At 41.8% G+C, this 27,244-nt stretch overlaps 1 protein-coding gene across 1 annotated transcript in view; it reads right to left on the reverse strand.

Annotated features, from left to right (window-relative positions):
• LOC117265098 (sodium channel protein type 5 subunit alpha-like) overlaps nucleotides 1–27,244 on the reverse strand; it is a 370,250-nt gene that overhangs the window by 201,620 nt on the left and 141,386 nt on the right. The window contains exon 9 of the mRNA XM_033639488.2: nucleotides 25,618–25,681. Within this exon, the coding sequence (XP_033495379.1) occupies nucleotides 25,618–25,681 (64 nt within the window). The remainder of the gene's footprint in view (nucleotides 1–25,617; nucleotides 25,682–27,244) is intronic.

A 27,244-nucleotide genomic window follows, 5' to 3' on the forward strand; every position in this document is an offset into this window, starting at 1 on the left:
AATAGAGCCTGAGGGGGCGTCGGGGACTGCGTCTCAGCGGGACAAGGAGACCACCGTAGACTGAAGATGTGGGTTTGAGATCAGCTCTGGATCTGTCCGTCAGTCCCACTGCCGATCAATATTCTCACTTCAGAGAAACTTAAGAGATAACAATGAACTCACTCAACTCTCACTTTCTCTCTGCTCTTCTTCTCTTTGTCTTTCCAGGTTTGAATCTCAGATTTGTTTGTTTTATCTTTTCTGTCTATATTCTTTCTGTCTCTCCTGTTGGTCTTATTTCTGTCTCATTTTAAGAACTGAGACTCTTTCCTTTTTGTTATTTTCCATGCATTAACATTACTGAATATTAAAAGCAAATGGAAATAGCACTCAACACGCAAAAATGTTTACACCAGTAAAAACAATTATCTTTGATGTAATATTCAATTCAAATTAAAGAATTATGTAATTAAAGTGCATTTGTCAAACACTGTAAGATCTAGCTGGCACAATTAAACATACTGTTAACTCAGTTTTGCTACATACAAGTTGTAAAAAGCAAAACTGGGTGTTGTAAAATTTCCAGCATGTTTTGTTGGGGATAATGCAGGATTGGCTGATGGAAGTTGGAGATAGTTCATGTTTTACTATCTGTCAGCAACATTTCTATCTTTGAGTAACAGTTGTTTTTTGTTTTGACTCCCCTCACCTTATTGGTGGAGAGGTTGGTGTGGCCCTGTGGTGTCGGGGGTAACAGCTCCTTGTAGGATGGGGATACTCAGCTTGCTTTGTCCAGGTGCCACTTTTGCAGAATGACAGGAGGTCAGGGGCAGTTAATAAACAAGCATCAATTATATTTATCAGTAAATATAATTAATAAATTGCCTGTTTTCAACTTTTTGACTTTTGCTGTCCTTAGTCATCTTTGCCAACAGGCTAGGATTTGAGGACATTTGGGGCTTAGCCCAGACCTTTGTTTTGGGGTCTAAAGGATCCTCCCATGGCACTTTTTTGAGAAACAAGCTCTTTTTTATGCTTTTAATTCACTTTGGCAACTTATTTACATTCAAAGTACAAACAAAAATCCCAGTGTCAACATATGTATTGTCATTGTGCATTAGATGGTCAGAGGGCCACCTGGAAACATATCAAGGGCCAGATTTGCTCCATGGGCCGTAGGTTGCATATGACTGTCATAGGGTCTCCCAAGGCAACTTGTCCAGAGGAGGGGCCAGACAAAAGGCCAATTTATAGACTGAAGGCCAATTCATTGTTTCCATATCCATCTGTCCACGAGGTTCCGCTTTTGTTCACGTCATGTAAATGTCATCATCCACCCACGTCCACCCAGACCCCTGTGCGGACATTTGTGTGCAGCCCATTTTATGTGACCCTGCGAACTTTACATATAGCAAGCACACCGACTGCTCCAATTACAAAATATATTGTCTTCTTCAGTCCAGTTCAAAACACTGTGGTCAAGCCAGCTGTGGCTGCTGCACCACTGTAAAGTTAGTTTTAAGTTGGATATTTGACAGAGTCTGGAGCCTGCAGCATCTTCTGCAGGCTACTCCAGTTAACTCAATCATGTTGTAACTCAGACATCCGCTGGAAAAAAAAATTTTTTCACGTTGACGAGACGGCATTACTGGAGCGGTTGCTATGGACGCGGAGCTTGCTGTTTCTGTAGGTACACATTTCCTGGGGACACCTGCACGTCTCGGCCGCGCCCCCTCCATTGTGATTAGCTAAAGCGCAGCATCGTTCAGACTCAAAGCCCCGCCCTCCCCCCCTCTCTAGTCATCTTTCACACAGGGCTGCCGACAGATTCTACAATGTAGATTGCAGAATCTGTCTTGAGAGATTAAGGCGGACCCTCAACTGTGCTATGAATGGAACAACGTCCGTGTGACTACAGCTTTCCACGGACATTCAATGCGGAAAGCTTGTCCGAGCCTTGAGAGTCAATCACAGATCCTATATAAATCAGCCAAGATGGAGTTGCAGCACCTTGCCCCGGACAGGAAACCAAGGGCCAACTCCGGGCACCAGACTCGGGAGGGGAGAACCAAAAGAACCACATAGAGCTGCCGTCCTGTTGGTCCACCACCCGTAGGGATAAACATTGGGGTCAGTGTGTTGCTGGGTGTGTTGACCCCCAGCTTCACTGACTGCTTTTAGAGCCTCTCCTCTCCGGTGGAGAAGGAAACAAAGCAAGTTCAGGAGGTGGAGCTGGACTGACTTTATAAATAAGGGGTCATTACATCATTGTTCACTGCAGCTTTTAGATACATAATTTATTTTAATTTGTAACTGTTTATTTACTTGCTTTTGCTTCTTGTTTGTAATGTCTTTTAAATGCAGTTACTTTCCAAACTTTGACTATTTTTTGCTTGTTCTCATTTTTTGTTTTTATTTTGTGGTCTGCCAGTACCTGCAATGGTATTTTTGATTATTGAGATGTCATTTCTTGGAGTATTTTTGAATGCTTCATATTCCTTAAATCTGTACTGCCTAAGCTAAAAGGTTATAATATAACTCGTGTACCCGTATACACCGTGCGCACTGGCGCAGCTACTCGTCTGTCCCACCTCTGTCCCTCCTACCTGCGCAAGTTGGAAAGAGGGAGGAGAGAAGGCGTGGAGTGGGTTTTACACACATCACACCAATCAAATGAGCCCTTCTCCTCGCCCTTAAATGCGCCGCGCGAAAGCGTAATGAGAGTTTACTCAATTCGCCATGGCGGAAGAGAGCAGCAGCGTCAGACAGCCAAACTTCTGCCAGGAGGAAACTGATGTTTTGGTCCGGGAGGTCCAAGCTTGCAGTGTCCGAATATATGGAACTGCGAGCAGACCTCCACGGGCTGATGATGCAAAGGTAGCCTGGGAGGAGGTCACCACAATTGTAAATCAATGTTGCATTTCTCTCATGCGCGCGCTCTCTTTCTCTCTCGCAGTCTCACTCTGTTTCTTTTCTTTTGACTTTTCTAAGATGACAGATGCTGAATATATACTCCCTATCTGATGCTGTGGCTGTTTGTGGTTGGCTGAGAGGGATGTGAACTCATTAGTTTTGTTAATCAAATCAGGTTGGGTTTCCATTACGCGTGCCAAACATGCCAAACGGTGCCAATCCCCTTTGATCTGACATCAGATGTGACGGGACAGTCGATATAGAGATACATTTATGTGCTGATTGCAGATAATTGCATTGAATAGTGGTTTTGTGGCTATTTATTGCATCGTTAATGTGCCTGATATTCTGGAAACCTGCCTGTGAGGTTTTGGTGACGTGTGTGCACTGTCCGCTGGTCAGCCAAACTTTGGCTTACACCGGCTGCGCTCCGCCTGCGCTGACAGTAGACGTGGTTTCAGCTGGCGAGCTTTTAGCGCACCTTCGGCGAAGCCTTTTGGCACGAAACTGTCACTGCGCCAAGCTGGATCTGTCGACACCTCCCCCTGCTGCGCCGCCACACCCATCACAGCGCACCTCGGCCTGCCAAACTACCAAACTGAGCGCGCCTTGGGTTGCGCTACTCGAAACTAGCTCTGCGCGGGGTTCACCACCCTGTGCCACCCTGCGCTGCGCCGGTAAACTAGAGCCGAAGGTCATGTCATGATGAGAGGGAAGATAGAGGCCTTAGCTCTCTGCTGCAAAAAGAATGAATGCTCCAGCTATTATGGTTCTTGTTTTAAACAATTTAAACAGGATCATATAAATAACAATCTCCTGCAGCCATCTGCAAGATGTCTGTTTTTAAAGGGTTAAGTGTGATTTTAATATTTTCTTAACATCTTGTGTTTAATCCACTCTGCAAAGCACTTTGAATTTCTCTGTGTATGAATGGTGTTGTACAAATAAACTTGCCATGCCTGAATGCATGTCACTGCGTCTGGGAACAAACTTCTGGAAAAGTGGACCCTCTCCTTTTCTGGAGACACTCTAGGGTCTCTAGGAGGTATCAGGCAGGTGTGGGGATATTTATGAACCACTGGCTGAGCATTGCTGTTCTCTCTGGTAAAGAAGTATGCAACCTTACAGTCCATGGGTGGGGTGCTATGATTTATATTGACTTCTGTGACTCTGAGATCATTCAAATGTATTATTTCTGTCTTTCTACTTCCTGTCTCTAATATATAAACACATTGTGAGTTGACGTCTGTCCAGAGTGACACAGCTTCCTTTCAGCTTTAGATGGACACACCTCTACAGTGCGCTCTAATTTTTTTTCTATTTTTCTTTCCTCCATTCTCTCCATCTGTCTGAGTCTCCTCAGCAGTCAAACAGCTAGGTCAGGTGTCAGACATTATCGATCCGATCTTGCACACACACACACACACACACACACACACACACACACACAGCACAGTGACCATCTGCTCCCACGTGTCAACAGTGTCAACTCATTCTCTGTCAATAAAGCCACTTGTCAATAAATATTCATTTCTCTGAGACCACTTCCTCTGCTGTCTCCAGGGTGGACTCTGTCGTGTTTAATCTTTCATGCCGACTCCATAATTTACCTCAATATCATCTCTCCTGCAGCCGGACTGTTTACTTACACTCTAACAGACACAGTGCCTCTGGTTGGTAAGGAAGCCCAGGAAGGACATTGGTGATGTGGGCAGTTTTCTCATTTGGTGAATGTAAGTAACCAATCTCACCATTTTCTCTGTTTAAAAATAGCAGTTGCTGCTTTACTTGCTTTGGCAAAAGAAAAGTTCAGCTAGGATGACTAATTTTCATATCCTTGCTTGCTTTTATATAAAAGTTCTCTCCAACTTTATCAACTGACTGCAATCTAACTGAACCTACAGACGTCTTTTAAGCAATTAGGTTCTTGCTGTAAGGATTTGAAACAGAAGTCTTCACTGGTGTTGGTTGCCAGAACCCTAGATACATTAGATGCACATTAGATGCACATAGATGCATTCCGGACCCAGTAAATGGTAATGGTAAATGGACCTGCATTTGTATAGCACCTTTCTAGTCATTCAACCACTCAAAGCGCTTTTTATACTACAAGTCACATTCACCCATTCACACACACATTCATACACTGGTGGCCGAGGCCAGCATACATGGTGCCACCTGCTACTCAGTTTTTAACACACTCACACACTGATGGAAGCATCACTGGGAGCAATTAGGGGTTCAGTATCTTGCTCAAGGATACCGACATGCAGACTGGAGAAACTGGGGTTCGAACCACTAATCTTCAATTGGTGGATGAACTGCTCTACGTCTGAGCCACAGCAGCCCAATAATAATTATCTTTTCAGAGAAAATTTTGTCTAAAAAGATGAATATTTAATCAGGTCCCTCCAAGATTTTTTGTGCTTGTTTTTTTTTAGGATTGTTGTGGCCTAAATGCCTGATTTCACAACAGATTTCACAAATTAAGAGTACTATTTTTTCAGGCAGTTTTTTTAAAAATGAAATTGCAGAAACAGTGAAAATCACAAAATTTATTGTGATTATTTTTGTGTATAATTCATTACAGATTAAAGGCAACCTGTTCCAGTGAGAATAAAACCACACTGTTCCAAGTTGGTGATTTATACAAGACTGACATTACCACTAAGTGGGGCTGCTCCCTGAAAGTCAGCTTCAAATCATAAGTCAACTGACTTGACTGAGGCACAGGCAGCTGTGGATACAGAGGCAGCTGCCTGGAGGAAGAGAGGCTTTGCCTGGTCAGACACAGAGAAATGTTATCTTCTGCCCCCTGCTTAGAAGTAGTGAACTTACAGCTCACAGCAGCTTGGTACAACACAGTCTTTGGCTTTTTTTTCATATCTAGGGTCGGAAAAAATGTTGCATGTTTCTGATCGTTAGCGTAGTAAACTTGTCTACTACATTTCATAAATGTCACTGTCAAACTAAACATCCCGCAACACCCCGTTCAAACTTTAAAACTCTATATGGAAACTAGAAGTATCACCATGCACACAAGTCAAGTTGCACGCATGCATGTCTGTGAAAACAAGGATGCTTCAAAGGCATCTGCCTTCCAGCAGCACAGAAGATCTATACAATCAGCACAGTTTCAAGATTAGTTTCACCAATTCAGTATCTTAACAAATGTCTCCCCTTCTGTACCTCAGACATGATGCTGATAAAAGTGTTTTTACAGAACATTATGATGTCACAGAGAAGTTGACCTTTGACCTTTTGGGTATGAAATGCCATCACTTCATCATTTTATCCTATTAAATAAAAAGTTAGGCCAAGAACATGTTTTGTGAGAGTCCCAGTGACCTTGAACTTTGACCTTTGACCATCAATTCATTCCAATAAAAAAAAAAAAAAAAGCTCTTAAAGCGTCTTTGAGATATTGCATTCACAAAAATTAGACAGACACGGTCACAGTGACCTTGACCTCTGACCACCAAAATCGAAAAAGTGTATCCTTGAGTTGAAAACATAATGCCACCCACCACTGCTATCGCTGGCATGGAGGTATAAATAAGGAACAAACAGTCAACTATTTGTAAATCAAAATACCTTACACTGACCTGCATATTTAATCTAACTCATCTTGATTCTTTCAACACGTGTAACAGATCTAGGTGCAGCAGCCTCTGCCATGGTGATCTGTGTTGTGTACATCTCTGAGCCATTCTCCAGATATGTTTTGTGGTAGAAAAGTTTGTGTTCCAGGGCATCTTTGAACACAGTTCAAATCAGTTTTCCCTGCTTTCAGGCAGAATATCAGGGAGTTGCCTTGCACGACCTTCAGCAGTAATTTTTGTTAGTAAATAAATAAGGTGTTCATGTTGCACATCTACATCTTTACTGCCAGAAACAAGCAAGTGAGTTTTGTGATGCTATGCCGGGAACTGCTATGATTGGTGGAACTCATGGGAAACTATGATGATTAGTCAAATTTGCAGAAAAGTTAGTGATTGGACAAAACTGCAAGATTGCGCAGAATTGTGCTATACTGTAAAAACTTTATTTCACTTAATCTCAAGACTGAAACAAAATTCCTAAATTACAAAAAAAATTCTGTCCACCTTCATTACATTGCGGGGGAAACAGAAATATATAATAAAGTCGGGAAAAGACACAAAAAATCAACAAAAATGAATCACAGATTTGATCCCACTTATAGTTTTAGGTTTCTTTGAATTAAATAAACTAATGCTTCAAAAATCAGACGGTAAATCAGATTTCCTCTTCCTGAGTAAACAGAGTGGCTCCCTCTTTCTCTCTTTTCTAATTTGTCCTCTGGTTACCCATGATTCAGTGTGTGCGTTTGGTGGGCGGGTTCGGTCCGTCAGTGCAGATGACATATGGGGAGGGGGTCATGATCAAGCTGGTCGACATTATCCTGTCTGAGGGAGTTGGACGTAGGCAGGAAGAGAAGGTCAGAGTGTCGACTCTGATGTTGTTTTTCCTCCTCGCGCCCATTAGTTCACATGCAGCCGAGTTTATTTGTGTACAGTTCAGGTGTCACTTATCCTTTTGTATTTGGATCATTTCACAGAAGAAAAGGTGTCTTTAGATATTCAAGCAGCTTTGTGTCGACTTCCATCATTGCAGAGCATATTTTCTTTGGTATTGTATTTTAATTTATGTCCCTTAATACCACCTCACCTTGTTCTCCAGCCTACATCTCTGTGTTTCTGCCGCTGCTGTGACCTAATTCAACCCTCAGGGATCAATAAAGTTCACATTATCCTTCCAGTGTGGGCTGTTCTTATAACTGAGTGTTGTCAGTGAGTTTAATTTGATCTACTTTATCCCACCTCCTCTGCCTCTCTTTCACTAAATAATTATGAATACTCTCTATGTGTTCTCAATAAGCACAGACATATAACATTTCACAGAAAAGTAAAAATTAACAGAGACGTTACAGGGAAACATTTTTCAGTCTGGACCCTTTTTTCCCATGTTTTTGTATGACTAATGGAGACAACACATACTGAAGCTGGCAGCAGCGAAACAGGCTGCAATTAGGGTTGGGAACGATTAACCAATACGACCGGATATCCGGTTTGACAAGCGAGAGATACGGCTGCGTCAGTAGCAGCCTCCTCAATCGATACGAATCAGCCATGAATCCTTAGATGAATCGATTGTAGAGTCATGGATTCGGGTATCGCAAGACTAGCAATCGGTTGACTGGCTTTAACAGTTTGCATCTCGAAAACAACGCGAGAGCCAGCGGCATGCTCGTAGCAGGCATTACTGACAACGATAATGGATGTAAACATCAGCGCCAGCTTGACCGGTGGAGATGAGGAACAGAAGTTAATGCTGGTTGGATAAACCAGGGAGCAGCCAAGCCGCAGCAGAAACTAAAGGTGAATCCTGCCGGTTGTGGGTTGAACGCGGGGTCACAGACACAGACAGAAATACGTATTCCTGTCAAATACGGCGGCGCATGATAACGGCTTACCAGCCAGCGACTGAGAAGCCCGGCTCCAGGTCCAAGAAGTCTTCGTCGGTGTCATGACTGCCCAGAAATACCAGCCAAGCCCTGGCAGCACTCAGGTATGTGACGTGTCAGAGGAGAAACGAGCAGTTCACATTTCCACAAACCTCACCGCACTTTAGGGACTGTTCTTTACTTGTCAGGGGAGGAGGGTGGCTGGTTGATTTTTGATTTTATTTTGATCCCCCCTATGTTAAGTCAATAAGTAATTTATTCCATTGAAATATCATTGATGTATTATAGAAAAGTGATTTATCTTTTTATAAATGACAGAGTGTAGCAAACACAGAGAAATAGTCTGACATGCTGTCAGTGATAAGCTGCTAGTCATCACAGTCCATGATATCAACTAATAACAGGAGATGTCAGATTCTGCCCCTACATTGCATGTTATTATTTTATTCTGCTTTATGTTTATATTGTACAGCGTTATAATAAACTTTATTCCAGACTCAAGTCCATATAAGATACATACAAAAACACAGACAATATCATAAAAACAGCACAACAAGTAGGTTTAAAACAATTAAATTTTACTTGAAGTTCACTTCACTTAAAGTTTAAAACTTCTTCTCATTTTTCTATTGATCCCATCCAACAAAATGATATTCATTCAGCAAGACTTTTCTTGGTCCATGTCTAAAAATAAATACATTTGACATGTGATTTTGTGATTTTGTTGTTTTGCCAGTGCCATACAGCAACAGTGCTTGGGGATGTGGTCTTTTACAAATTTGAAAATACTGTAAGAATGTCACTTTTATAGAATTGGATTCTTTATTTTATAATGTATGATTAATGTCTACATCAACAAATGTTAACCATAGAATCATATCGAATCGTATCATTCCTACACTGAATCGAATCGTATCCAATCATTCTGTATTAAAAATATATAGTTTTTGAATCATATCGTAACCCGTGTATCACAGAGAGATTCCCAACCCTAGCTGCAATGTTACCCTTTGGGCCAATAACACACTGTCAATGTGCATCGGCTACAGTGTTTGCTTTTTAGCCACTGACAGGATCAGATTGTGGATCATAAGTCCAGCTGTTCTCATGCACTGTTCATGCCTACATCTTGGAAAAGTTGTGCACCACAATTCATATCTAACCCACGCTATCATGAGCTGTAAATTGTAAATAACCCAAGTAATGAAGAAGGCTGCGATCTCGTGACGATGTGCTGACAGGAGTAAAGAAGAAAGTAGAATGAACAGTGAAAGTCAACTGGGTCAAACAAACACAGAACTTCTCCCCCGGAGGCCAAGTGAAGTGTTTTTAACTCAAAGAAACTTTACTTTTCTAAACCTAACCTATGTAACTTTATGTAAGTACATAACATGAAGGTGTTCAACATTTTTTTTCCTTTTCCTAAACCTTACCTATGTAGCTTACTTGCCTAAACCCAACCTAACTTTATGCTAAGTATTTAACTTTGCGTTAAGTACATAACATCATTTGCAGGCAAGATTTAGTGATGCACAAGCAAAAAACACCATCCGTCTCCATCCAAGTAGCACTCAAACATCATCAAAATTACTTGGTCCCAAGTCCGAAAGAGAGACTGAACAGATATTAAAAATGAAATAATCACTAAAATTTTCACTGATGAGTCTGAGTAGTATTGACTAATCCCGTTTGATCAGCAGGTAAACAGTCAATGTCAAGAGGTGGAATGCACTGGCTGAGATGCAATGTCAGAACCCATCGGTTATTGTCTGATGACGCATTGGCTTTACATTAGCCTTATTTTATCTCCATTCATATGAATACCTATCTGTTAAAAGAGATTATCTTAAATGACCAGTGAATGGAGGAGGAAGTTTTGGCACTGACATCGGCTCCAGATCTGTTCAAACATTTGCTGTTGCCCCCAGGAGCTTATCGTCGTCAGACCAATAGCTGATGGATTCTGAGATTGCAGTTGCAAAGTACTGCTATTCTAAGTAGCAGTAGTATTCTACTGTGCAGAAATAAAGTGGGGTATTACAGAAGTTGTCTTTCCCTTTGGTGTTTCAGCCCTAAGGAAAAAGCAAAAGGATCACAAGTGCTTTAGACCTGTCTGTTATCAACACACACGCACACACACACACACACACACACACACACACACACACAGTTATCTCCCTGTGGACTGGGGTTTAGGTGGTGGAAATCTCTTTTGTGTCTTTGGCTGAACATTGGACAGATGTCACATTCACAGCCTCCCGGAGAGCTCATAACTCAAACTAAACACACCCACAGTGCAAATACACACACACACACACACACACACACACACACACACACACACTCTCAAACTGATGGAGATGCACAAACACTCCCTCTCTCTCACACACACACACACACACACACTCAGACAAAATCAACCCCCACTTTGAAAAATGTTTTCAATATTGCGCTTGAGTTATTGATCAGGGCAGCTTTTAACATAATGTTTTAACCATTTATGATGGGGGGGGGGGGGGTGTTGGTAGAGATCTGTATGGCACGTGCACAAACACACATTTAAAGTTTAAAAAACACACGCACAGTTGGAGGTACATTAACATGGTGGATACTGCCAGCAGAGGAAACTAAGCTAAGCAGAGTTGGAAATGTACTGGAACCAGCAGAAATGAATGCTAAACTAATTTAATGGGACACACACACACACACACACACACACACACACACACACACACAGACACACACACACACACACACAGACACACACACACAATCGGTAGTGCATCGACATGGCTACTACCAGCAGTGAATGCTAGGCTAATGGAATGATGAATATCAGCCATGTGACGCAGTGTATTCCAGGAAAATCAACCCCCTCGGCAGCTATTTCCTAAGAGTCGGCTCGAGCCATATTTCTCGCTAACTGCTGCGATGACAGCAAAGTCTTTCTGAGAGGAAGCTGGGTCAATGATGATTAAAGCCGCACCTCCACCTTTTGAATCTGTTCCTGTGTTTTCTTGTCACATTATGGGGCAAATAAAGGTTTCAAGTTGTTTTGCAGCTATAATGGGAAAACAGCTTCTTGGCATTGATGGAATTCCTCATTGAAAACAGAAGGGGTCAGATGCATAAAACTCTGTGGATTCATGACTAAAACTAAAAAGGTACATTCTTTTTGTCACATTTATAAATACCCATGTACGCCCGGTTCTGTTTCTTATATCTCAATCAGTTTGGAACTGGGTGCACGTGTGCCTCATCTCCTCTCCCACAGATAGCCATAAGGATGTAGAAATGCCTGTAAACATTAATTTGCATATCAATACATTTGCATAAACAATACTATCAGACCTGTCAATGAGAAACATGGCAAAGACAGTGTAATTTCACTGTCTGTGCCAATGTGTCACTGGTAAGGTTCACTAGCAGCAGAGCAGCTGTCATTACACACAGCTGTGGATATTTTTAGTGACCATTAGTTCATCACGTTTCTGCAAACCATCATTGCGGAAAAAATTTCAGTCATCATTATGTGTAAATGAACTGTGTTAGACTTCCTTTCTCCTTACCATCGCCCAGATCTCCCTGCTCATCTCTCAGCTCAAATCCATTGGATGACGCAATTTTCACTGACTCTTGGGCTGTTGCTCAAACTACAGATAATACTTCCACACTTTCATATGCCCACCCCCACAAACACAAAGAGTATGGAAGCGGATCAGGAGAGACAGCCGCCTCTTGCTCCCTCTCTCTAGCCACTCTAACACAGAGGTCGTGCTATAGGGCCACTACGAGGTCCCATCTTTATGCTGCCTTTGCATTTTTACACAGAACCAAACAATGGAGGCATCATTCTGCTACAGTGTGTGATTTCAGACAGCATGTCGACATTGCAGAAGCAAAGTGGCATGGTGGACGTGACATGTAGCACAATAGCATTGGCATCTTGTGTGACATATAACATATGTGTCTGCAGCGTTTTATCAACAATGACAATGCAATAACAATCATTCTCTGTTGGAGTGTAAGGAGCTGCTGGACCTTTCAGCCTTAGTGTCGGCCACAGTTATTCATCTTTGAGTTAGCTACTAACTGCTACTTTTTAAATCTCCTGCAGTGGGTCACACGCATAACATCACACCTGTGCCGGAAGAACAGGCAGTGTAAAAGGGGCTCTGCTCTCTCTCAGTCAGACCAAACTTAGATCAAACCCATATCAAATGGTAAGTAAACACCGCTGATCAAATATGAACTGAGATTCTGTTACAGTATTGGCCATTTCTTGCCTAAAGTGTTTTCAGAAAACATACTGTAGTGAACTGTTTCACTCTAATTCAAGATCATTTGTTACCAACAGGTTGCCATACTGTTCCTGTGTCAAAATGGCCAGGCTGTTTTACGTCACACACAAGTGAGAGCATTTATTGGTCCAGTGCGGCGCAGTGCATTTTGGTAGTTGTAGGTTTTCTACCTCTTGGCAAAAGCGGACGCCACAGCCCTTTTTTTTATGGTCAAATAGCGCCAGTATCAGGCTGAAATTTTACAGAACAATATGTAACCTGTAAGATGAATAACACAATCAATGAAAATTGGCAAACAAGTTAAAATCAATATCTAAGTCACACTGTGGTTTCTAGCTCAACAAGCTCAACAAGATCATGACCTGCCCTTGATGCCTCAGGTTGTGTGTTTGAGTCCAGGGGGAGGCAGAATAAAGATGCCAATGCCTACTTAGTTATTGTGCTGTGTGGATTAGAGACACACAATTTCTAAGGTGTTTTTACTTTAAGAAGTTCCATGGTCCGGGCAGTTCTGTTAACTGACCCTCCTGTATTTCTCATTTGTTGTCTTCCTCTTCCTCTTCCATCTTCCTCTTTAAAAGACTGGCTTGACTCACTGCCACGCAGCAGCTATAATTAAATCTCAAAATGTCTCAGGGGAACTATAAGTGTTATTTTGTTTTATAGGTAATTTATCTTAATATGTGATACCACCATAACCAATACACTGGCCGAGGTTCATGAGGACAAATGATTGAAAAGCCCATTTTCACCACATATAAGCCATAACACTGTATTAATTTTTATATCTGCCTGTTTTGTCTCTGTGTAATGTGCTCCAAAAACAAAGTTGAGTTTATCTATAGAGCATCTGTAACTGGTGAAGAGGGAAAGGTGAAGCTCTCAGTTTACCTTGTTGTAATCCTCACCTACAGTTATGAGCACTGGGTAGAGACCAAAAGAATGAGATCACACATACAAGAAGCCAAAATTTGTTCCCTCCAAACTGTCTGGGATCAGCCTTAGAAACAGGGCAAGGAGCTTAGAGCAGATTGCAGCTCCAGCTCCACCTGAACTGATCAGGATGCTGACTGGACTCCTGGCTCCTCCCTGCGGAGGCTTTCCGGGCACGTCAACCCAAAACACACTGGTATTATAAATCCCATCTGGCCTGGGGATGACTTGGGACCCCCAGGAGGAGCTGAAGGACATGAATGGAGAGAGAGAAGGACGTTTGGGCTACTTTGCTTAGCCTTCTGCTACCAGACCAAAAGAAAGGATGAAGAACGCACAGAGAACTCAATAACATAAGATTGTTTTGACTGTTGCCCTGTCGCTCCAGCTTGTGCCCTCTTGTGTGAGACTTTTACACTGATGATAAAATTCCAGTAACAGAAATCAGATGCTAATTTTATCAAAAACAAAGTTAAAAACAAACCTACGCAGGTGTTTGAATGCACTTCCCATCCCCTGAAGACTGCTTCCATCCAGTGTGCAGTGAAGATTTTTAACCTACTTTATAAAAAGGTGCTTCTTGTTTCTTTTTGGCTCGAGGATGAGAGCAGCTTCTTGTGAAATTAGTTAAAATTCCACTTCACTGTATACAGGAGGGAATATTTCTAACGGACAGAAGAGTCTTTGAGGGTTTTGGACATATCTTCAAAAACATGTTTGGTGCTTTTTGTATTCTGTTGATTTAATTTTTTTTTAGGAAAATATTGGCTTAAATAAATCTGTGACTGGAACACTCTCATTAATGCAAAAATGTAAAAATGATGATTAAATGACAGCTACAAACTGGGAGTCAGATTGGATACTTTAAAGCACATTAAAAGGGAGAGGATTCGGGATAAATAGACCAAGTGGGACTGCTTGGACGCTGTCCTGGTAAATGAGCCGTCCTTTCAGCAGGAGGAACAGAAGAATCAGGCTCCTGCCCTCTGGGTCCCTCCGGCTCCTAACAGCCTCGGATCACTTCCTCTCAGCGCAAAACAACTTCCTCCCGCTGACCTCACGGGTCACATGCTGCATGCCAACAAGCTCCCGTAACGAGAGCCCCTAACGACGGCTGCTAATTAGCTTTCCTTAACGAGGCAGCCCATCAGGCCGGCTGTCATTCGATATCGTTGCTGCGTGCCCACCGTGCGGTTGGCATGTTGCAGGCATGTCAGCAGAATACTGACGGGGCCGCAGTGATGAGGGGTCACATGACAGACTGCATGTACTCATTTAATAGGTCACATCTTTTTCCTCTCTTCATGTAGCAACAAATTTACTTATGTTTTTATAATCATTTGGTATGAATTTAAAGAGGACCTCTTATGCACATTTTCAGGTATTTTAGGTCTCTACTAAAACATGTTTACATGCATTAATGTTCAAAAAACACTATTTTTCTCATACTGTCTGTGCTTGAACACCTGTATTCATCCTCCATCTGAAACACTCCATTTGAGCACCTGTCTCTTTAAGTCCCCTTTCTGAAAAAACACAGTCTGCTCTGATCAGTCTTCTGTATCTTACTGTCTCTGCACCATCATTGCCGCTGGGGGATGACTGTATGGAGTGTAGCAGCACTTCCCTTTAAAAATCACCAATAAAAGCTTCTGAGCACAACTGGACATGCTCCAGCAGGGATATGATCCAAAATCTGAGGAATTACAGTCAGCAACCAGGATTACAAGTTTCCCTAACATTAGCATGTAGCTATATGTAGCATTGTACTTGCAGCCCAGGAATGACTGTAATGGAGAATAGCAGCACCTTCTACTGTGAAAAATCAACAATAACAGCTTCCAAACAAAACTAGGAAGCAGCAGGAATATGATCCCTGGTGTTAGCGGGTAACTGTATGTAGCACTGTAGGATATTTGCAGGCAGGAAATGACTATAATGGAGTATAGCAGCACTTTCTCCTGTTACAAATCACCAATAAAGGCTTCTAAGCATAACCAGACATTTTATATCAGGAATATGATACAAAACCTGGGAGACATTAACAAAGTCAGCAACAAGGATTACAAGTTTCCCTGACATTAGCATGTAGCTACATATAGCAGTGTACTTGCAGCCTGGGAATGACTGTAACAGAGAAAATCAGCATTTTCTCACATTAAAAATCACCAATAAAAGTTATCAAATACAACTGGACATGTTCAAGCAGGAATCTGATCCAAAATCTACATTACTGGCAACCAAGATCACATTTCTTTGATGTTAGCATGTAGCTACATGTAGCCGCATTTGTAATGTAAACACTTGTGTGTCTGGAGCAGGCAACCACATAAAGAGATTAGTCACAGGTGGATGTCAGCTTGTCCTAAAAGTAGAAAAAACTAATGTTAAATGTAGTTGGGGCAAGAGTTTATTCAGATATGTCTTGCAGCTTGCCTAGGGCAATACTAACAGTGAGCTAACTTTAGCTTTACTCAAACCATGTACACTAATATTTGTTGTCATTGCCACCACAGAAAGCCCACTGCCCAAATCATGTGATTAGATGATGTGAAAAAAATTCCTATGAGGTCGGGCATTTTTTTCTGCTCTGAGCTGAGGTTTTTTAACTCACAGTGTTCAGCGCTCTCCTGCAAAAAGACAAGGTGCGTAGAGCAAGAGGTGCTCCACAACACAAAAGCAACAAGCAAAACACTCCACTTTTATTGCAAACCATCACAAAAAGCCAACCCAGGCCCAATACATGCTCCATCTGATTGGGCCTTAGCCGTCCTCCTTAAAAAAACCCATTCTGCTCTGATAGATCAGCGTGTCTGGGTCTTTTGTATCACGGCATCTCAGCACCATCATTGCAGCCAGAGAATGACTTTACGGGGGTATGGAGGTACTCTCGACTGTAAAAAAAAAAAAAAAAAAAAAAAAAATCAATCACCAATAAAAGTTTCTAAACCAAACTCTTTACAGTCAGACATGTTTGAACAGGAATATGTTTGGTAAGAAATTCACAACATTGCCAACCAAGATTACATATTTCCCTGATGTTAGCTACATATAGTAGTGTATGCAATGTAAAAACTTGCAGTAGCGTGCCTGGAGCAAATGACTATGTAAGGCTGACGTTAGCTTGTCTCATTGGACACAGCCCGCCAGCAGAGAACAGTCTGAAGCCTGAGGGTTTTGTTCACAGGGATCACTTTTATCTACTTTTTCCTCATTATTTGAAACTCTGGCCACATTCAATATGAACATCTGACATTTTAATACTATATATGTGACAGAAAATAAGAAAAAGCATAAAAGGTCCCCTTTAAAGTGACTGCATTTTCAGCAATCAGTTTCAGACTAATTAAAGGCATTACAGGAGAACCTGGTCGTGATTGGCTCCACTTACTAAAGAATGGCTGGAATCCATTCAATCGGTGAGTTTCCACTCAGCAGGTTTGCCTCGTTTGAATTAGAGCACTGGAGTTTTTCTATCATTCAGTTATATGTTTCATTTCAGATCTGAAGTGAAACAGATTATCTGCAGAACATCATTCTGACTGCGAGCCAGAGGAAGTAAAAAGAAAAAAGATGGAAATGGGAAACTACAGAAGACTTGATTTGAGGTGAAACACAGAATCAAAATTCAATACTGAGTTTGAAGTGTAAGTTATGAATCCAAATTTGCAAGAACGGGAGGACACAGTACGCTAAATTTGTACCTGGAACAACATCAGAAGCCCAGATGGATTATCCTCACTGCAATGTATATTTACAATATAAAAATGTCTTATATCATACATTTATCTGCTTGTGTTTGCATTTCTTTATATTCATTATTTTTTGAAGGCAAACTAATTTGGCAGCAACAAACTTAAAGCTGAAGTGTGGCACTCTTACATATACATAATGAACATCCATTAAATTCAAGCTCTTCCCAAAATAGTTCACACAATGCTGATTAAGGCCCCGACAAAGTAGAGTGTGTTTTGCAGGTTGCTGTGTCCTTTTTTTAATTGTTGCTAAGCAACCACTGAATCACCTGTCCTCTATTTTGCTATGAAGTAAAATCACAGATTTGTACCTCAAAATCTGCATAAAATATGGGCAGGCAGAGGACACTTAGGGAATGGTCACAGGGAAATGGAGGTCTGTGTTGGTACATGAGACCCTCAAAAAGAGGAGAAATCACAGGAAGCACCACCAGCTGGTCCAGGAGCTTCGCCTGGATGATGGTTGGCTAAGGGCTTATTTTAGGCTGAATTGGAAACAGTTTGACAATCTGCTGTCAATTATCAGGCTTAATTACAGTTGGTAAAACACTGGAAAGCAGTTGAGGCAACAATTTGTTCAGGTGTGTCTTGCAGATTGCCTAAAGCCTGGTATACACTGTGTGATTTTGGACTGTCCCAGACGAAAGATGACCAACATGAAAGATACATGGCAATATCTTTGGTTGTGGCTCTGACATGGTGATCCTAGGTCATACAGTGAGAGAGCTTTAAGGATGGCCATTGCCATGGTCTTGTGATCAAAGACAGCCTTGGATAAAATTCTGACAGTGTCAGAAATTTGGGATGACCATCTCACTGTGTGATTGCTATTATGACCTACATCTACAAACCAACCAATAGAAATGCAGCATGAAATGATGCACTGGCGTTAAACCCAAACAAACCAATGGATGGCAGCCCGCCATGGAGGCAAAAAAAAGAAATATGTGGGAGTAAAAGCTTGTGGAGTTGTGGCAGCAGAAGCCTTGCCTGTATGATGTGTCCTCCAGCTCTCACCATGATCGTGTAAAGAGGGCCGAAGCATGGAAGGAAATAGTTGCAGAGTTGCAGCTGCTGCTTGAGCAACCTAGCAGCTAGCAAACACATACACAGACACACTGCAGTATATAGTGCCCACAAAACTTTGGGTTATTTAATAATGTGGCCCTCTATGTTGTGCTTCACAGTTGGAGAAGTAATAACCTGTGCAGCATCCTTGCACACTCAGAATAGTAAACTATTGCATAGCATGACGTAGCCTGTGATTCAGTAGGTGCTGTCATCGTACAGTCTGTTTACATCAAACTTGATGTCGTACCCAAGTTTATCAGATCCATGACACACAGTGTAGCTGCACTTAACTTAGAAGATTGCTAAAATCTCACAGTCTGTAGAAGGCATAAGACATATATCTATGGTCTTGACCCAGGCAACCTGGGTCGTAATGGCAACATCGTAATGGCAAAACAGTCCTCTGTGGGTTCCAGCACTTAACAGAAGCTGATATATCATATGAACCTCTCCAGATGCACTCATCATCCTCAACATCACTTCCCTCACCTCCACATTCATTAGTTTTCGTTGTTGTTTTTTAATCTCAGGCATTTGTTAGCTTTGTAACCCTGCCCCTCATGCAGGCGGCGTTCCCAGCCTCAGACGGCCAGATGCAGACAGATGCTGCCACACTGCTTCAATGAGTCCAACACGCCGTCTCCCGAGGCAAGCCGAGGTCATGATGCAGTGAAATGCAGGACTACCTGGAGTGAGCACTGTGCTGCTGTTAACTGATGACATAAAGGTTTGTCTGTCATCGAGTTGCTTTCAGCCTCTTCATCTCTCAGGATTTGATTTGGGAAATCGACTTCCAGCAGACACAGAAAAATGACTGCAGTACTTCATTCTGCTGGTCTGTGGTGTCCAAACTTTAGGTACCTGAGTCTTCCATTGTCATGCTTCATACATTTACTTGACTACATTTATCTGTCAGCTTTAAGTTTAAGTTTATTTACTTTATTAATCCCCCTGAGGGGAAATTCAATGTTTTCACTCTTGCTTGTCAATTACACACAGGTCCGAAAGACACACACATGCACAAACAGGACCTATACATGCACAAAGTGGAGAGATGTCAGAGTGAGGGGGCTGCCCTTGGTCAGGCGCCACGAGCGGTTGTTACTAGGATCTGAAGACTTCTGCAACTGTTGCCATTATATGTGTTACATATTTCCATGAAGTTTCCATCTAAGAATGACTTTCTGAGTCAGAATTTATTTTGGGCAATATTCTGTATTTTATTTGTGCTATTTTAGTAAACAGGAAGAGTCTTTTATTTTGAAGCCCTGTTGAGCTGTTTCCATCTGGTTAATGTGAGTGAATTAGAAGCTAGCTGATGCTGTTGAGTGCAGGTTGTATAGAGAGATGCTTATATGCACCTGAGGATGTACCTGCTTTTAGAACAAGAGTAATGTTTACTGGTGTATACGAAGATGATTTCCTTTCCTAGCATGCGGCCAACGAGGTACTTTATTACGTTTGTATTTATTTTTGTTTTCTAATGTTTGCTTTCATGTTTGCTATTCAGCTAACGTGTTGTCTTTATGTTTAATACTGTGTATTATTAGTCTTCACGGTTTGATGAGGAGAGAAGACTTCAGTAAAACCCGTTGAAGAAAACCACTTGTGTCTGATTGTGCCTGGGAGGGAGTCACAACTTCCTTCACCTCTTGGTTAGGACAAATTATCCCCCCTGCCAAACACAACATGCCTACCATGAGCACAGTGTCACACTGAATAATGAACTACAGCACTGACTGTGAAGAAGAACCTGTGATGTCACTTAAAGACCGCTTTTCTCCTCTAAAGGTACAGAAGAATCAATTCTAATCTTAGAGCCACTGTTTTCCAAACTAACACATGGCTGATAAAATGCCTGTGATTCTGTCCATGCAGCTGGTTGTATGAGTCGCAGTATGCCAGTGTGTATGTCAGAGTGGGTTAGCTCAGTGACCTTTGCCCTCAGGCCCGGCGAATCAGCATCATGCGTGAGCAGAGCAGCTTCAGCGAAGGAAGCAAACAACACTGTGATCAACATCACTGTCATCACTGCTCGCTCACCCATCTTTCTCTCTCTCACTTTCTTTCATCCTCGAGCAGTCTCTCTCTCTCTCTCTCTCTCTCTCTCTTGGCTAACTCCGTCGCTCTCAACACTGTTGACTCACTTTGACTCTGCAGAATGAGAGGGAATCTTTCACAATCTCAAAAGCAACATGACGAACATCCAATTTGATCAGCCCAGCCACCAGAGGAAAATGTTGGCATTATTACGTTCCTGTAAATCACCACATTAGATACCTATCAATTCAACATCTCAATATATATATGCTATACAAATATGCTACACATATTTGCTAAAAGAATGTTGACCTTGAAGGGACAACTGGTTGCTTTTTCTTCATCTGAGACTATTATTCTTTTTAGCCATGCCAGCAGCATCGCTCCGGGGACATCACAGCCCAGTTGCCAATAGAAAATGCTGGCGTTGTACGTTTCTCCAAACCATGGATACGTTACATGTGTACATTTCATATGTATCATATCAATTATGTATCATATCAATGTCTCTAAACTGACGTAGTACATGAGCTGACTTTGTCATTAGAAGGTGGAGGGGATAGTGGATGGTGTTACACCGAGGCAAGACGTCTGCCAAGCTGAGGACCACTATTCAAGACTGTTTTTGGTGAGACGGTTTGTTTCCAGTGGCTTTGTAGGCACCAAATGTGTTGGTTTTAGCAAACGGTGGCTGTGTTTCCTGCCAGGACAGTGCCACAAAAAGTGATTGCTTTTTTTATCAAGGCATCACTGGGGTCCCAGCTGGAATTAGGCCCCCAATACCGGGTGTTTTAAGCCAAAACATGATCTTTTCCTAACCATAACCAAGTGGTTTTACGCCTTAACATAACCACACATTAAGCGCAGCAGTGTTGAAATGGTTAACATACAAATGTCACGTATCAGTGGTTTGCAGAAATGTACCATGCCAACATTTATTCTGGCATTGGGGTTTGGTGGCAATATCGTCCTGTTGGTCAGGTATGTCCAACTGGTAGGAGGCCCCGGGGCAGACCCAGAATACCGTGGAGGGAATACATATCTTGTCTGGCCAGGGAACATCTTGGGGTCCCCTGATTGAAAATAGGTGGATAGATACATGGATGGACAACAAATTCCTTCACAGGAATTTACTAGAGCTATGTTCTGTCATTAAGAAATATGAAAATGATTTTATAGAGTGATTGAAGCTCCGCCCTGCAGATACTGAACACAGAGATTTAAACTGACCTCTTCTGCTCTGCCGCCTCCGTCGCCTCCAACTCCACAGCTCTTCTTCTTCGGTCTCTTGTCTAACCCTCGTTCTGTCGTTTCTCTCTGTAGTTTTCAGTCAGTCACCACTGTCCTTATAATTACATGCTTTTTACCCCTCTATCCATTATCTCTCTCTTTCTATGCCCCTTTATTCTTTACCCTCCTTCCTGATCCCAATTTTACTTTCTTTGCACCCATTTGAAACCAAGCATTTTTGTCACTTTGTCCATCTCTTTATTTTCCTTTATTTTCTCTTCTCCTCTCTGTTCTATCTCTTTCTCTGTCTGTTTTTGGCTACCCAATCTGTCTCATCTCTCACCTTCTTTCATTTTATCTCTCTTTTCTCCCCCGTTCCTGTCTCTCTCCATCCCATTATTTCTTTCTGTTATCTGCTCCCATGCCCTCCCTCAATCTTTCTGTCCTTCTGTCTTCCCTCTCTTCCTCCTGTCTCCTCGAATACCCCTCTGTCCGTTTACTCTCTCATTTATCTTCTCTTCCTTTCTTCTCTTTCGCCCGTCCTCCTTTCTGCTTCACCTCTTCTGAACCTCCTCTCCTTCTTCTTCTTCTTCTTCTGACTCTCCCTGTAGCGTGTTTCCTGCACTGAGCTACATGTCAGTTAGCTTCCTGACGTATCAGTCTGTTAGCCTGCTGGTGACGTGAATCTGTATATAGGTTTCACATGGCGTGGTCAGCGAGCTTCAGGCTAAGTCGGGCTAACTTGTTTTCCCAAAGCGCACGGCTGCTTTGACTTAGATGACAGTCTCTCTTTTACACACACACACACACACACACACACACACACACACACACGCACACACACATACAAACACACACACCGTATTGTCATAGCTGTGTCATTCAGTGTCTGTCAGCGTCCTGCTCTCAGCGTGGGTAGTCAGCACAGATACTAGTCCTTTCTGACATGTCACACAACACTGCAGAACACAGAACTGCCAGCAAGATGCAAAACAGATGATGAGACACACACAGCTCCGTGTTGCTGCGCGGGAAACTCAGCCAGCCAAAACTGCAGTAATTACACGAGAAAAGAGGAGAAGAACGCCACACAGAGCGCTTCCACCTCTGAGAAAAAGTTATTTACAGGCCTAAAGACTCAACCTGCTGTTTATTTGGTTTTTGTCTCACAGATGAAACCAAATGAAGCCCAATCTGTTTCCATCTTTGTTCTGTTTACATTTACAACAGCTCCAAACAGCCAATAGTTTGAAAAGAGAAAATACTCAACTTGCTTGGCTCTCAAGTTTTATCAAACTCACTCAGATACAGCATGTGTTCAGATCCTTTACTGCAGTAAAAGTACTAAAAAAACAATGTGGATATACCCCACTACAAGTTTAAGCTCTGCATTTGAAATCTTAGGGAAGTAAAAGTATATATATGGCAGTAAACTGTTCCATGCTGTCAGTGTTTTCCTTTTCCCTCTGCTGTTTTTGGATTAATATTCCTGCTGCATTCATGTGTATGTGTCATTTTACTGCTGTAGGTGTTTAATGCTGTGCTCATTTTAACTCCTTCATATACTGCTGGGTAATTGAATCTACAGCAAAGCATCATATTCGATAAGATCATCATATGTTTGTAGCGTGGCTGTCCTGTGAGAACCACGTATGCCCTGTTTTTAGCTTTTTGATGATGCATTTTCCAGACAATCCAAGAGAGTTTTTAAAGAGTTTATTTAGCTTAAGAGGAATTTTCCAATCCGACCACCGTAATAAATGTTGGCATTGTACATTTCTGCCAACCACAGATATGTAGCATTTGTAGCTGATATTTTGGCACTTTACGTTTCTGTACATTTTTAACAACGCTGTGGTAATGTGTGTTTAGGTTTAGGCACAAAAAGCACTTGGTTATGGAAGGAGATGATTTGACACTTTTTAGCCAATTTCAAGGCACAACTCCCAACATAAACTGGTCCCGACCAGGTTAGGTCTGCAGCACAAGTTTCCGTGGCAATCTAGCTGGGTTAAAAGAGAGCTACCCTCAAAGGACAAAGAACATTGGCTTGAGACTCAACATTATCCGCTATCCCACTAATCTCACTGTCCTGGTAGGAAACACAGTGGTTCCTCAATAAGAAACCTTTCTGTTTTCATGGCACTATCTCTAGCTGTCACACCATCCACCATCCCCTCCACCTCCAGATGACAGTTGGCGCGTATACTACGTTCCTTTAGAAATGTTGCAAGAAAATGTAACGTATCTGTGATTTGCAGAAATGTGCAGTGCCAACATTTTCTGACTGGGTTTTAAATTTTCTCAACAAATGAAGGAACAATTCATCCTTCCTTATCACAAACATCTGGAGATACATGGTTTTCACTGGATAGGAAGGGGATGAAAAACTGTCATCTGAAAAGTAATCTATATACTGTAAATAGATATCTATATACATATTTGAAGATTTTTATAACAGGAACCATTCTGGTTTCAGTTTGAAGTCCCAGTAGTACTGACCAATCATGTTTGTGTAGCAGGTAAACAGTCCGTTTGGAGAGGCAGAGCTCATTGGCTAAAATGCAATCTTGGAACCCATCAGCTATTATTTGATGATGATTTAGCTTTATATCATATAGTTTTCATTTGCCTGCATTCATTTGTAAATATCTTTTTATAGAATGTGGCAAAAATGACCGGTGCATGGAAGAGGAAGTCTTGGCCCAGAAATTCTACTGGCAACACCAGATCTCCTGCAATATTGGCCCTTGCCCCTTTATTGTCGACAGACACTAGCCAATGTGTTTCAAGATTGTCTGAAAAGTAACTAAAGCTGTCAGACAAATGTAGTGTACAGGATTTACCTCTGAGATGTAGTGAAGGAGAAGTATAAAGATGCATAAAATAGAAATACTAATGTACAAGTACCTTAAACTTGTATTTAAGTACAGTACTTGAGTAAAGGCTACTGAGGGTTACAAAGCACAAGCCACCATGCTGGATGACTGACAGTGATGTTCCTGCATGACTTAACTTAAGCTTTTCACACTTGCATGTGTTAGCTCCGAGCTTATCCAAACCTGTGGCTACAGAGAGCTCAGAGATATTGCAGTAAGCTCTGGGCTGGGCAACAGTCTTCTCCACGGGCTGAGGGGTAGAAAGGTTTCATTTCTGGCAGAAGAAAGTTGCCTTCTGCAAACTGACACCAATCGGACACAACAGGAACTGGTGTTTGGGTCAGGACAACATTTTAGTGTTCACAGTTTTCTATTAGAGGGTTTAAATCAGACAGTCAAAGGCTTTTCTAAATACTCAGGTCACAAGTCTTAAGGCCATCAGCGCAGTTACACAGACACCAAATATTGTTTTTTAACTTCAAGCCACCAAAACCAGAAACACCTCCACATTTTAAACATTTTCTGAAATATATCCAGTTTCATCTTGCCACCCAGGGATGCAGCACAAACCCCATCTAAACATTTTTGATAATTTGCGCAGGAAAAATCAAATTTATGTATAGAGTCAAAAATCTTACACCAGAATCAGCCTTTATGTGGAACTGTGGGATCTAAACTCATTAATTCCTCCTGAGAAACAATACAGAAGACATGAGCTCAGTGTTCTCAACTGCAGCAGTTTTGCTTACTTGAGTAATTGTGAACAAAATAATAATATGTCAAACAATCATCAAAGCCTGAAGCATCACTGAACATTTGTAATGACCACAGTCACATCACCCTTTTTTACAATCACCTGCAACACATTTCAGCCTCTGTCCCTCAAAAACCCTTTCATCCTTCAACAAACTCCACCCTCAGCAGGGAGGTGTGTCCAGCTCATACACCCACACCTCCACCTCCACTCTTTCCCAGCTTCTCAGTCTGTTTGAAAACATGTTTCCTGTAACGAAGAGAAAAAGTTCACTCACCCTGCGTCGCTGCTGTTCCCACAGATTAAGGCATCCTTGGCTCCCTCCACCTTGTAGAAGTTTTCTAGAAATTTAAGAAATGAAATTTGACGTTAGATTTGAACTTTAATTTGAAGTTGAAGCACACACTTATGGTCCACCCACACAGGTGTTTTCACTCATTCTGCCTAACGCCCAGGACTGTGTGGGAGTGTGGAAGCTGGACTTGAGTGACATCTCTTCACCTCAACTCTCCTGTTAGTTTTAAAGCACTTGTTGGTTAGGGTTTTTGCTTATATATGTATGTATGCCTTCATAGTGAACATGGAGAATCCAAAAATATGTGAATTTTCTCCATGGTGTGAAGTAAGCTGTGACCAGGTTTAATAGCAAAAAACATCTGCTGTCAAAGTCTCACACAACTTGTGCAGTATAATCCAAACACAAACAAATCCAAACGTGGTCCCCGTCTACTTTAATTTATGAAGAATATTTGCCTTCTTTGAATTCTTTGTTCACCGTGGAGGCACGTGAGAAAAATAAAGTTTTCTTCACAAATTCAAAGTAAAGGCCCAGATACACCACACTCCCTCTCGACTTCAGCTCTTTGTTCACATCCTTCACTTCCGTTTATCTTCTCATGCACTGAGCTAAACTGCCAGTCAGAGTGACTTTATTTGCCAATGGGCTCCATTGAGCTGACGCCCATTTAACATGCTGAATTGGCAGAAAAACCAATGGCCGAACTTTGACCAATGTCTGACTGTTGGCATGGTGTGTCAGGCCCTTAACACGTGGTAAGTAACTGACATGCAATTGGTAATTTTGTAATTTTGTGTAAAATATTCCTTTAACAGTCTTCCTGAGGAAAAGTCATGAACATTGAACCCTTTTAACAAAAACTGAAAAACATCACACACAAGCAAGGATAATATTTTTTTCCCCACATATTTTTGCAAAAGCCAACTCAGCATCTATTTATAGAACAATTGCTACAAAGCGGTTGCACCAAGCACCAGCCTCCAGAGTGAAAAAATGAAGCCAGTGCTGAGGTTTTGAAAACTGCAGTTTATTTAATGTCCACTTGAGGCTGGCTCCAAAAGCCAGTCAATCCCCACACACCCCCATGCCAAAATGCCCAATTTTACAGCAGAAATAAACATGTTTACGGCCTGATACAAAATAAAAGGTTTTGGTCTGTACAGCTAATTTCAACATTCACGACAACTGTAAAGGCAGTGAATATTTATATAGCTCAGTCATTTACATTTTATTAAGGCTTAAAGTTATGCATAACTAAGGGCGTGGCTGCTTTGAGTGACAGGCTGTCCACAAGGTATTGCGACAGTCTCTGAGTCAGATCCACCCCCCGACTCCTCCACAGCTCCAAATATGGTCATTTCTGGCTCCAAAAATTCAAGATGGTAAGTGCCAAATGTGAGGCATCAAAATGGTTGTTCATGCACCAGTGGGGGACATCAGGGTACCTCGTCTATGCTTGACAAACCAGAGAGCCTCATAGACTGATGGGTCAGATCAAAATCTCTGTTGATCACTTTTACCCCTGTTATTTGTCCCAAATAAAGCCAGAACAAGTGATTGACTGTGTGGAATTATTTTTTTTTTTTTTTTCATTTTATAGATGCAA

This window comes from Epinephelus lanceolatus, chromosome 20, assembly GCF_041903045.1.
Source record: "Epinephelus lanceolatus isolate andai-2023 chromosome 20, ASM4190304v1, whole genome shotgun sequence".
NCBI classification, from domain to species: Eukaryota; Metazoa; Chordata; class Actinopteri; order Perciformes; family Serranidae; genus Epinephelus; species Epinephelus lanceolatus.